The 13,399-nt window shown below is 43.7% G+C and overlaps 1 gene segment (V, D, J or C); it reads right to left on the bottom strand.

Annotated features, from left to right (window-relative positions):
- Nucleotides 1-1,497: 1,497 nt before the first annotated feature.
- On the bottom strand, nucleotides 1,498-1,985 carry LOC140498799 (immunoglobulin lambda variable 7-46-like). The segment is given in 2 exon segments: nucleotides 1,498-1,823; nucleotides 1,943-1,985. Coding segments are annotated over 2 exon segments (369 nt in total).
- Between the last annotated feature and the right edge of the window lie 11,414 nt (nucleotides 1,986-13,399).

Here is a 13,399-nt window from a genome sequence, read left to right as displayed (position 1 = left end):
CTTGATTTCCTCATCTGAAAGGATGGAAGAAAATACTTGTTCACCAAGAAAGTAACCTTCTATAGTCTTATTTTTCCCTCCATTTTTAGGTATTTCCCCAGTCAGTTACTTGATTTGAGTCCTTTGGCAAGTGAAGGGTATACTCAGTTCCTCCAAGGTGGCACAATCAAAGGAGAGGAGTTTTCTTCTTTTCTGGCCTTAAATCTTGATCAGGTGCTCAATTCCCCCAAGGTCTTTAGGTTGAGGGCTCCAAAAATGTATGCTGCTACCATCGCCGCCACCCTGGGGCCACTGGAATCAGACCATATTCCATTCTCATCCAGGTGAAAGAGCTTTCTCAGTCATTTGAAGCTGTCTTTGGCATTTGTGAGTTGAGAAATCTGGGAACTGCAGCTGCTACCTATGGTTCTACAACTAGAAGCCTGCTCCAGTCCTGTGCCTGTCATACCATGCGTCCAAGACTGGGCTGCGCCCCACTTGGAGTATAGTGTAATAGATCTTTCTTGTTAGTCTTTCATGCTGTCTTGGTCTGGAAATCTCTTTCACTATGTGGTTTGATGGCTTCTGCTGCTCTTGAATTTGTTTAGTGTCATTTTTTACAGGTATTTAATGGGCTATGAGAGGAAAGCTGCAGCAGGTCCATCTTTCTATTCTGTCATCTTACCTCTGCCTCCCGGATTGCCTCATTTTACAGGTGAGGAATCTGAGGCACAGGGAGGATAAGTGACAATTAAAATCTCACAAGTGTTAATCATCAGAGGCAGCATTAGAACACAGGCCCATGGACTCCACAGCCAGTGCTTTATCCACAGAACCATCCTGCTCCCCTGGTTATAGCTCTTACACCACCATGCTCTAGGGTCTGTTAGCTCTAAATCTATGGTGGGTTTTGAGCCACCCAGGATGATGTCTCCCACACTTTGGAATAAAGTTTCTTAAGGAGCCTGCAGTGTTCTCTTGTAAGTAATGTCATCCATCTCATAGACTATTGGCACTTTTAGCTTTAAGATTGTGAATTCCAGGGTCCCCCTTATATACATGATGAAAAGAAAGAGAGAAAAACCAAGCAAGATACTGAAGAAGGTGCTGCAGCAGTCATATTTGGCAGGACAGAATTCCTGGTTGTGCAGGAAGGACATAAAAGGTGTTAGGGATGGAAGGTTGCAGAAAGTCTCTTTAGGTAAAATAGCTTAAGCCTTCGTGACCCACCTATGGGGACCCAATCCTAGTCCTGTCCAAGAGAAAGCTGGAGATTGAGAAAAGAGGACCTTGGGGTGAATGTGGAAACACCCCCAAATCTTACAGACAGAAGCTGAAGATCTGATAGAAATCAAGTAACCTCTGCATTTGGGTACAGACTGAGCAAGAGGAGGATTTTGCCTCAGTTCCTCTTATGAATATCTCACTGTCCTACCAGAAGCTAGAGATCTGAACAATCTCAAAGAACCTGTGCTGCTGAATATGGGTTGGGCAAGAGGAGGTTTTTATCTCAGTTCCTCATATGAGTCTCTCACTGTGCTCAGGACCATTATACCACAATGTGCAGTAATAGTCAGCCTCATCCTCAGCCTGGGCCCCCTTGATGGTGAGGGCAGCTTTGTCCCCAATGAGGGACCCTGAGAACCGTGCAGGGACACCTGATGCAAGATTGTTGGTACTATAGATGAGTAGCCTGGGAACTTGACCGGATTTCTGCTGGAACCAGGCAGGATAGTGCCCAGAGGTAACTGCCCCTGTGCTGGAGCTGCAGGTCATGGTGACTGTTCCTCCTGGAATCACAGTCAGGGATGCCTCCTGAGACACCACAGCCTGAGCAATAGTCCCTGAAACCAATAGGACAAACACATAGATCAGAAATATAGACAGTAGCAGCACTGCCAAGGTCTTTGTGCCCAGCTCACCCCTTCTTCTTCCCCATGTGCCCAGAGAGACTGTCCCCAACCTTTGCAGAGAGTGAGCAGGATGAATAGAAGAGCCAAGGACATGGTAGCAATTCTCTGCTTTCTGGGGTCCCAGAGCTTGAGCTGCACTGCAGCCAGTCCCTCTTATTCCCCTACCCCAGCCTGTCCTGGGAGGCTGGAGCATTCCTTCATGCAAATAGGTCTTGCAATTTCAGTAACTGGGGCTTGAGTTGGGGCCCCTGCTGGCTGTAGAGGTAATATTGAGATAGATGGGGCTGACTATGGCCTGGCCCTGAAGTTCCCCCACTGGGCCAAGACAGGAAACAGCTGCAGGGCTAGCAAGCATTCATGAGCCCTAAATGCCATCTTTGCCTGAGGTTTCTTGATTTCCCTTCTGTGATAATGCTCTGCTGTCTTGCACCCATGGCAGTCCCACAGCTACCCCTGGTGGAGCCAAGCCCCCAAGCCATTTCTTGTTAATGAGAAACCACCAAGGATAGATAACTTAGGTACCTGGGTGTGCCAGTCATCTGGTTCCTTGGCCTCATGTCTTTGGACTGTGGCCTTGAAATCCCATCTTCCTCCTCTGGACACTGTTCTTACATAAGGGAACTGAAGAGCCCAGTCCTCCCCTTGGAGTCCCTGGCTCCTATCCTCTCCACAGAAGCTCAGATCAGCGCACTCAGCTGTCAGCTTTTTCACAAGCTCTGTTTTTCAGTGTCAGCTACAGACTGGGCAGAAACATGGTCTTTCTGCCTGGAAGGGGCCTGGAAGTGGCCACTGTCAGGAAGGTGGCAAGTGAATTTATACATGTTGCTTCCAAACATGAGAGCAGAACACCAACCTCTGCCCTCCTGAGGCTTCCTGGAGACAGCACAGAAAAGGATGATGAGACTTGTCCTGAGGGCCCTGGCCCAGCTTTCTCTCACAGGGTGGTTCCCCAGAGGGGCAGATGCTACTTAACCTCAGGGCTAGTAAGGTTACCTAAGGAGCTGGGAGTTCCTAATCCTGCTGCTCACTAGCTCCCCCCCCCCCCCCCACCAGTTCCTTTCTTTAGATAGAGACAGGGTAGAATTACATCCATCTGCTTCCTTAATTCTAGTTCACCTGGGTGGGTGATTTTCACGTTCAGCCTATAGCTTGAATTTTATTGCTACTCATTAATGGGGGAAAGAGAACACCAAGCTTTATATCTGAAACTTGACTTCTTCTCCCACCCAAAATTAGAGAGATTTTGTGTGAATTGGTTCAATAACAGCAGCATCGAAGAGAGTCCCCAATCTCCCTCAAGTGGAAAACTCTGAAGTCTCTTGTATGAAGCTGGGATGAGGACTGCCAGCTCCTCTCATGCTGGCTCCTTCTGAGTCTTTCTCCCTTCAGTGACCTGAAGACTGTGTGGCATCACCGATGTCTTTCAAAGCTGGGAATGAGAAAAGCCTAAAGAGATTGAAGAGAGCGAGTCCCTCTTCTCTCTTGGCCTCAGCCACTCTGTGCTTCTCTCATTCACTGATCTTAGAGCGTTAATCTCCACCAGTTAGAAGAGACTCCCATACCACTGGACTTTGGATCAGGTAAGAAGTCTATACATTTTCATAGTTTTGGGGGCTTAGGTCCAAAGTGATTTCCTGAAAGGCTGGACCATTTTATTGATGGGAATAGTTAAGATGCTAACAATTTTTCATTGTACAGTATTGCGGTTACTGTGTATGATGTACACGTGGTTCTGTTCACTTCATGTTACATCAGCTCATCTAACCTTTACAGATTTTTCTGAAACCACACCCATTGTCATTTCTTATGGCACAATTATATTCTATTACAATTATATAGCACAGCTTGTTTAGCTATTCCCCAACTGCTAGGCATCTTCTCAGTTTCCAATTCTTAGCCACCATAAAAAGAGCAGCTATAAATACTTTTGTATAAATAGTTCCTTTCATCTCTTTAAAAAATGTTTTTGGGATATAGATCTTGTGGTGGTATTGCTGGGTCAAAGAGCACACACAGTTCTACAGCCCATTGGAATTAGTTTCAAATTGTTCTCCAAAATGGTTGCATCAGTTCCCACCCCCACCAACAGGGTATTAGTGTCCCAATTTTCATACATCCACTCCAACATTTATCATTTTTATTTTTTGTCACATTAGTCAATCTGATACTTTTGAAGTGGTAGCTGAGAGTAGTTTGAATTTGTGTTTCTTTAATCAATAGTGGTTTAGAACATTTTTTCACATAGCTATAGATAACTTCATCTGAAAACTACCTGTTCATATTTTTGACCATCTATCAATTAGGAAAAGAATTGCATTTTTATAAGTATGTGTTTTGTAAATTTATAATTTGTTTTAAATTTTATTATTTATTTATTTACTTTTGTAATTTTATAAACATAATTTATTGGTATACCAAGAAAATTACAAGGGAATACTTTGTACCACTGGGTGGAAATGATAACAAAATACTTTGGGCATAATTCCAAATTGCACTCCCGAAAGGCTGGATCAGCTCACAGCTCCACCCTCAATGAATTAGTGGTCCAACTTTTCCACATCTTCTCCAACATTTATCATCTTCTTATTTTCTCATGTAAGACAATGTGATATGTGTGATGTGGTGCCTCATATTGATTTCTACTTGAATCTCTCTAATCAATGGTGATTTAGAGCATCTTTTCATATCACTATAGATAGCTATAATTTCTTTATCTGAAAACTGCCTGTTCATATCCTTTGACCATTTATCATATGAGGAATGACTTGTATTCTTGTAAATTTGACTCAATTCTCTACATGTTTTATAAAATGTGCATATCCTTTGACCCAGCAATACCTCTTCTATGGCTATATCACAAAGAGATCACTCAGGTCCTCCTGACTCCTGCACTGAGGCTCTACCTACTGCACTCAGACACTTGACACTCACTAGCTGTCTGACCTTGGACAATTCACTTAACCCCAATTGTCTCATCCTGGGTCATCTCCAGTCGTCTTGATGAATATCTGGTCACTGGATTCAGATATCTCTGGAGGAGAAGTGAGGCTGGTGACCTGCACAGCCCTCTCTCACTCAAAACAAAGTCAAGTGCAAGTCATGTCATCATCTCTCTGATGGCATGATCTTCTTCGACAATGAAGGATGAACACACAAAGAGATCAAAAAATGGGAAACAGACCCACATGTACCAAAATATTTATAGGAGCTCTTTTTGTGGTGGTCAAGAACTGGAAATCGAGGGGATGCCCATCAACTGGAGAATGACTGAATAAGTTGTGGAATATGAATGTAATGGAATACTATTGTGTTATAAGAAAAGATTAATAGGCAGACTTTAGAAAAACCTGTAAAACTTACATGAGCTGATGCTGAGTGAAGTGTGGAGAGTCGGGAGAACATTGTACACAGTAACAGCCACGGTGTGAGAGGACTAATTTTGATAGACTTAGCCCTTCACTGCAATTCAAGGACCTAAAATATTTTCAAAGGATTCATGATGCCAAAATGCCATACACATATAAGGAAAGAACTAGGGAATATGAATTCTGAATGAAACAGATTATTTTCTTCTTTGTCATGCTTTGTTTTGTTATTCTCATGGTTTCTCCCATTCATTTTAATTCTTCTATGCAACATGACTAATGGGAAAATGTGTTCAATAGGACTGCATATGTAGCACCCATCTAAAACTGGAAGTCATCTTGAGGAGGGGGAGTGGAGGAAGGGGGAGGAAATGTAAGACTTATGGAAGTGATTGTTGACAATTGAAAACAAATAAATTAATAAATTTGGAGGGAAAGATTTAAACAAAAAAAGATGACAATATGCAAATTTCCTCTCTGGGATTAATATTCCAAAAGAGTTGAGAAATAAAGTCACCATCTTATTCCCTGCTGAAGTAAACTAGGAAACTTACTGCTTTAAATGATCTCCATTTCATTTCTCATTGGGCAAAGGTGGGTAAGAGTAATCACTCCAGGTGCATGAGGAGACATTGATGCAATGGTGATCAGTCATTCATTGAAAAATGACAGTGTACCAGCTTTAATGGGGCAGCCAGGTGGGACAGTCCATAGAACACTGGACATTGAGTTATGAAGACTCATCTTCATAAGTTCAATGATGGCCTCACATATTAGCTAGCTGTGCAACTCTGGACAAGTCACTTAATCCTCTTTGCCTCAGTTTCCTCATTCATAAGATGAGCTGCAGAAGAAAATGGTAAATCCATTCCAATGTCTTTGCCAGGAAAATTCCAAAGGACGTCAGAATAAGTTGGACATGACTGAAAAAATGACTGAATAACGCCACCTTTAATACATTTCACTGAGAAAGGTCTTTATATTGAAGAATGATTGCCCATATTTTCAAGGGCCTTTTAGAAGGAATCTAGAAAGATTTCTAGAGAAAAGAATTAGTTCTTAATATATGGTTCTTTGTTCTATGCTGAATCTTCAGTTTGGGATCTTTAGCTAAACTGTGGCGTTGACCCACTCTATTGACAGGTAGAACCCCTGTTAACAAAATTTTATCTTGTTTTGAAAACATATGTTTCAGTCTACTTTGCTTCCACTTTACTCATGACAGTTTCCATCAAACTTTGGTGTCAATTTTATGCATGAGAGTGAACAGTAGTTCAGCACCAAATGCACCTAAGGACTGGGAAGTGATGAGTGTCTGAAATGTTTAATGTCTCTTGCTTATAGGAAATTGTACATTATTTTATGTTGTACATTCACTTCATCAAAATTGAAAATTTACAAGATAAATTCCAAAGGAGCACATCAAGTTCTGTAATCTGTAGGACTCCCTCAAAGTCTCAAGTCTCTTGCATCTCTTTTTCCCATGACTCAAACAAAGACCTTTTCAGGGAAGAGTTCCTTGTGTTCCCCTTAATGTCTAGGTCACAATACACAGAGAAGTCAACTCTCCATCCTTAGCTCCCACTTCCTGGCCACCTATTTCTAACCATCTAGCCACTTATAGGGCTTCCCTGTTCACATTCTTCCTAGGTCACTTGGTGTCCTTCTAGCCATTTTCATCCAGCTTTATTATCTGCTCTCAGTGTTGTTACCAGAGCCAAGAGGCACTATTCTTGGTGCAACTGTGACTGTATGTCACAAACAATAAACTTTAATAGCTACCTCCTGGTTCATATGACCAAACAGGTCTTATCATTGTGAAAACAGTTGTGAGCTCATTGAATCTATGACAGATCCTATGCTACATGGGGTGGTAGCCTCCTTAGGAATAAGCATTGGACCACTGATTTTTGGGAGGATGCTCCTAAGAGATTCTCCACATGGGATTTCTTAGTGGATGTGTGAGTTTTGAGTTATCACTACCATTTGTTCTTTTTTGTTTAGACTATTGTTGCAATAGACAGCAGTTTTTAAATGTCTTTCTTCATGTTGATTTCATCTGCACATATGAAAGGGAATTGGGGGAGTAAGCCCAGGGTGTGATCCTCATGTGCAGGGCTTAGCCGAGCTCTTCAGGGGATACTAAAGGAGGTAATGAGATGTGATATGGAGGGGATCAGAGAGGGTAAGTCAGGCCTTCCAAGTGAATGTTCTCTATTCTCTCAGAGAAGATGCGAGGTCCTTGAGTGTGAGGGAGGAGGTAAGAGGTAATATGAGAAGACTGGGGAGAGAAGAGAAGCCTTGGAGTAACTACTGTGGGAATGCCCAACAGAGTTAATTAGAGTTGCTAAAATACTGTTTGGCTGCTTTGAAGGCCCAGTGCAGATAAGATGGCACCATGTGGTAGAGGACCCACCCACTCAGCTCCATGACTTTCTCCAGCAGTGCTCAGCAGCAGCAGGTGAGGGGGACTGAAGAGAGATGGTGATGGTCATTCATGAATCAGGTTAGGCAGGGCATGACCCTCCCTAGGAAAGAGGTACCAAGCTTTTGAGAGGATAGCAGGGTGTGTAGTTGGACAGGAATTGAGGGTCCACACTGTAAGAGAAGAAAGAAAAGCTAGGGCAAGGGTGGGTGATCTCCCAGGGACAGCCTGGGATACCATTGAGAAGAGAATGGTGTGGAGGTCATTGGGAAGGAAAGTACACTGAGGAGGAATAGGGAAAAGAGAGAGATCAATGTGGCTTGAAGGAGATTATCTGGGGATTTAACTGAAGAGTTGGAAGGGATTTCAGATGCCATTTAGTTTAATCCTCTCCTTTTATAGATGAGGAAACTGAGGCCTTAGGAAGGCAAAAACTTGGATATGGGTCACGTAGTTGATATCCATTAGAGAGGCAGGATTTGAGCCTACATCATCTGATTCTAGAACAAATCCTTTTTCCACTATACCATGCTATACTAACTTCCATTAGAGGAGGTACCTCCTGTAAGGAAGCTGGATGGATGTCTTATGTTTTATCTTTCTCCCCCAGGGATTTGACTGTGGCAATGCACACAGGGAGCAGTCCTCAAACCCTGGCTGTAATTGAGTCTTTGATGGAGCAGAGCAGGGGAGCTCAGAGGTTTGTTTCCTCCCTTCCTCATGGGTCTGAACCACTGAGTGACTTGTAGCTGCTGCCATTGGATTGATTATAATAATCTGCCTCATCCTCTGGCTGGAGAAGGTCAGAGAAGCAGAGCTGGTTGAGGGAAAATCTGGAGAATCCAGAGAATCTGTCTGGAATCCCTGAGGGATGACTACTCCACCCTTTCTTCCAGAAAACCATTGTCTGTGAGGAGGGAGTAGAGTTTTTAGGCATCCTTCCCACTTCATCCCAGAATACTTAAAGGACAGATGCTGAAAAGTTGAGATTTAATCCGTTGGATCATATTCACTGCTTCATGTAGAGCATTCTGAAGGAAAATGGCCACTTAAAAGACTGTGACTGTATTGCAGTGAAGCCTCCAATGAATCCTAATAGGATTTAGTATCACTCTAAGTGCTAAGGCACCACTTGCTTTCCCCATCATTGATTTTGAACCAGCACTGCAAATGTCAACACAGTTCCTCCAGAATTAACCTTGAGATTCAACTGAGTTATTCATCACTTGGGATGTTTTAGAACCAGCTGTGTGTGTCACCAAGTATTCAGTAAAAGGTCTCTGATAATTAGATGGTGCTGAAACAAGAGTAATAGAGCATTAGCACGTGCAGCCTTGCCTCAGATTTCCTCCATCCATTAGACAGAATCCAGTTCTGTAGATGACACTCTATATTTGCTGCTAAAACTTTTACTCCCAGGCCATGGAGCCTCTGGAAAATTCTGCTGCCCACTTAGGAGAGAATGAGAGTTGAAAAGCAAATGGCATCTTCTTATTGAGAAAATACTTTTGGCCTCTTTGCTTCTCTAAAAGCATATCAGGGGCCCCCAGGGATCCATGGACCACACTTGGAGAATCATTTTTCCAGGTCACAGAAAGTCACATGAGGGACCCATCACTGTCAGTGAGAATTGGCTTAGAAGACCCCAGAGATAATGGAGTCAGTCTCCTTGGGAATAAGCATTGGATTATTGGTTTTTGGAAGGATGCCTTGGAGAGATTTTCCACCTGTAACTTTGGTTATTGAATACTGGAGTTTTGAACTTCCACTAGTATTCTTCTTTTCAGGATGTGGTTGGATGGATGTCCATTTTTCAGGGCATTTCCTAATGTCAGATTTACCTGGAAGTATGACTGGGGCTCAGGAGGTTGTGATCCACATGTAGAGGGCTCAGGTAACCTCTTCAGGAGATACTAAAAGGAGGGAATGAGATATTGTATGGAAGGGTCTAGAGAAGATGTCAGAACCTGAATGTTCTCCGTTTCCTCAGAGAGAGGTTAAGTTTTTAACTGTAAAGGAGGAAGAGGGGATGTGAGAAGACTGTGCAGAGAAGAATTAGAATGCCTTCTGTGAGGGCTGCAAATAGTTAATTAAAGATTTCCCAAAGAATGGTGAAGCGACTTTGGGGACCCAGGTCAGAGTAAATGACATCAATAGGTAGAGGATCCCATCAGCTCTGCTCAAAGACTTCTTCCAGCAGTGCTCTGTGGTCACATGTGAGGAGAAGGGAAAGGGTGAGGGTCATCCAGGATTGAGATTAGGCAGGGCATGAAAAACCATAGGGAGAGGGAGCCAAGAGTTTGAAAGAACAGGGTGTGAAGTGGAACAGGTTAGAGAGTCCCCACTGGAAGAGAAGAAAGTGAAGCCAGAGCAGAGGTGGGTGATGGCCTCAGAGATCACAGAGGGATGGTCACTGAGAAAAAGATGTTGAAGAGGGATGAGGCCAAGGGGAGAGGCCATGAGGAGGGCTGATGCTTTTGACTGAAGTTTCATGGGAACATGGACTCAAGGAACGGATCTCAGATGCCATCCAATTCAAATCTTTCCTTTTCTATCAAGGAGAATGAAACATTAACTGGATAAAATTTGTCTAAGGACAAGATTGATAAACCTCAAAGACAAGATTTTATCCAGATTTTCTGATTCTAAAATTCATGTTTTCCCCACTGTCCCACACCAGACTTCCTTCCATACAGGAGGTGCCTGATATATTCCTTTGTCCAGGAAGCTGGACTTGTGTCTCCTGCTTCCTCTTCCTCCCCCAGGGATCAGACTTGTCTCTCCTTGCAGTGAGCAGCATTCACACCCTGGTGGTAACTGCATCACAGATAGAACAGAGAAGTGCAGCCCAGGGGTTTTTGTCTCACTTCCCCATAGGCCTGAATCACTGTGCTATTGCTACCAGAGACATAAGATTGACAGTAGTAGTCAGCCTCATCCTCAGCCTGGAGACCAGAGATGGTCAGGGAGGCAGAGCTGGTTGAGGTGTCTTTGGTGCCAGAGAATCTCTCTGGGATCCCTGAGGGACGTTTGTTTCAGTCATAGATGATGAGCTTGGGGGCCTGGCCCTGGTGCTGTTGGTACCACTGCACATAGTTGCTATCAATGTTGCCACTGCTTCGAGTGCAGGAGACTGTGACGGACTGACCCAGAGACCCTGACGCTGATGCTGGCTGACTCAGGACAAACTGGGCCCAAGCACCTGGAAAGAGAGAGAAAGAAAGTTTTGAGTCAGGGGCTAGAGACTCTCTCTCTCTTCCATCCACACCCAGGAGGAAGAGAGGAGACAGTCCCTCTGAGTCCTGAGTGCCCCCTTTCTCTGAGACCCCTCAGGTGGCACCTTGGCAGAGACTGAGGAGGCTGAGCAGGAGAGGAGTCCAGGCCATGGTGGAAATGTCCCCAGAACTCTGCTGCCTGAGGCCCCTCAGTTGGCACTGGATTCTGCCAAGTTCCTTTTATCCTTCTGACAGCTTTCTATGCAAATCTACCCTTTGTCTCCCACCCCACAATATCTCTTAGTCTGAGACTAGAGACAGGGGAGGATTGTGGGAAGAGGAGGGGATGGCTACCAGTGCAGAGATTCTAACTATGGGGAGGACTTTCCCCATGGGAGGGACTCAGCAGTGGAGTCAAGCACCTGCTGAGCCATCATACAACCCAGTGAACGAATGGCATATTCTTGACAGCCCTTGGGAAGGTTACTGAAAAATCCATTGGATCTCAAACCCAGTCCCACGGTGCCACCTGGTGGCTCATTCTCAGGTATCTCCCTGATCCTGGTGCAGGGAGTTACATGAATGGTGGATCAATCACTGATAGAATGAGGTGGTACAGCTCCTGGGGGCTGATGAGGCCCAAAGAGCAGTCCCTCACTGCCACCTGGTGGCAATACCACTAATGCCACCTGGAGACTTGTCCAAAAACTGGCATGAGTGTGAGGACACTAAAGTAGAAGTGATTTCCTGACCTCAGGGTACCAAATTATTGAATCTTTTCCTTCAAATTAATTGTTTTTTCTTCTACAAAGTTCCCAATGCATGCATTAAAAAAACCCTTCTGTCATTTTTTTAAAACAGAAATAAGGCTAATTATATTTATCAGTTATTACTGATGTGGCAGGTGTGGGCAGTACACACTCTGGCCATGCTAGGGACACAGTGACTCTTCCTCATTTTGTGAAGGGAGTCCCAGATTTTAGGTGAATAGCACTTTCACTCTGCTTCAGGAAGTTCAAGGTCCTTGCTAGCCGTTTGTCAAGTCAGCCACCACAAATTACACACACACACACACACACACACACACACACACACACACACACACACACACACTGGAGTTTATTGATCCACTGAGGAGCATTAAGCACACCATCTCCTTCCCCACGAAGAGATTAATACAATCCCACCTGAAAGATTCCAGCTCTCATCATGACCTCACATTAGCTACTTATTTTCCCTAGTTTGAAGAGAAATATAACTCTCAGGGTCCTTAGACTTAGACCCTCTTAATCCCCACCTTGATGGAATTTCTCTCTCTCTCTCTCTCCATCTCTCTCTCTCTCTCTCTTCCCCCTCCTTCCCCCACCTTTCTCTCTCTCACACACACATACACATACACCATAGGGCAGGAACAAATAGTCTCATGAACATTTGCACATCTCATGTTTCTTTTAAGCTACTTTTATTCTGCTTTGCTCATAGAGCACAGGACCTTCTTTGATGTGGGCTCACCTTGCTGAGCGCTGCTATGCCACTATCAAATGCACTGAGACCTTGAGCGTGTCCTTGTATCACTTCTGACCTCCATGTGAGCATTTGCCTTGTGTGACTTCTCCATAAAATAGTCTTTTAGGGAAATGTATGTTTGGCATTTGAACTCTGTGCCAGGCCCATCAGAGTTGTACTCTCTGCAGTACTGTTTGAATGATTGGCAGTTCAGCTCCAGAAAAAAAACAACTCTCAGTTTCTGGTACCTTATCCTGCCAGGTGACGTTCAGAATCTTTGGCTTCACCATCTTTGTGGACATTCCTGGAAAGTAGACTGCCAAGGTAAATGAACTTATCTGCGAGTTTCAAAATTTCCCCTTTGGCTTTAACTGATGAATGCTGTGATACAGACTAGTGGAGAATATTTACTTGATGTTAATTGTTAGGCCAAAATTAGCACAAGCAGCAGAGAATCAATGTATACATACTTTGTTAATACTCAGCTTCAGAGGGTGCGTTGAGCACCTAGTCATCTGCCAACAAAAAGTCGCATACCAATTCTCCTTCTACTTTAATCTTGGCTTGTAGCATTTTCTTTTGTTGTTGTTGTGCCATAGTCATTTCATTTTTTAAAAATTAAATTATTTTATTTGTTTTCAGTGTTCCACAATCACTTCCATGTAGCTTAGATTTATTTCCCCTCCCTCCACACTCCCTCCCTGAGACAGCATACAATCTTACGTAGGTTCTACAAGTACATTCATATTAAATACATGTTGTGTAGAAGAATTAAGATGAGTAGGAGAAATAATAAAACAAAACAAAACATAATAGAAAAGAAAATGGTCTCCTTCTGTCTGCGATCCAGTTCCATACTTCTTCATCTGGATGTGGAAGGCATTTTGCCTCGAGTCCACTGGAAATTTTTTAAGTCCTTGCATTGCAACGAAGTACTAAGTCTTCCAGAAAACTTCCTCACACACTGTGGTTGTTGCTGGGCACAAAGTTCTCCTG

The sequence above is a fragment of the Notamacropus eugenii genome, chromosome 4 (genome assembly GCF_028372415.1).
Source record: "Notamacropus eugenii isolate mMacEug1 chromosome 4, mMacEug1.pri_v2, whole genome shotgun sequence".
NCBI lineage: Eukaryota > Metazoa > Chordata > Mammalia > Diprotodontia > Macropodidae > Notamacropus > Notamacropus eugenii.
This window is presented reverse-complemented; position numbering and strand designations above follow the sequence as displayed.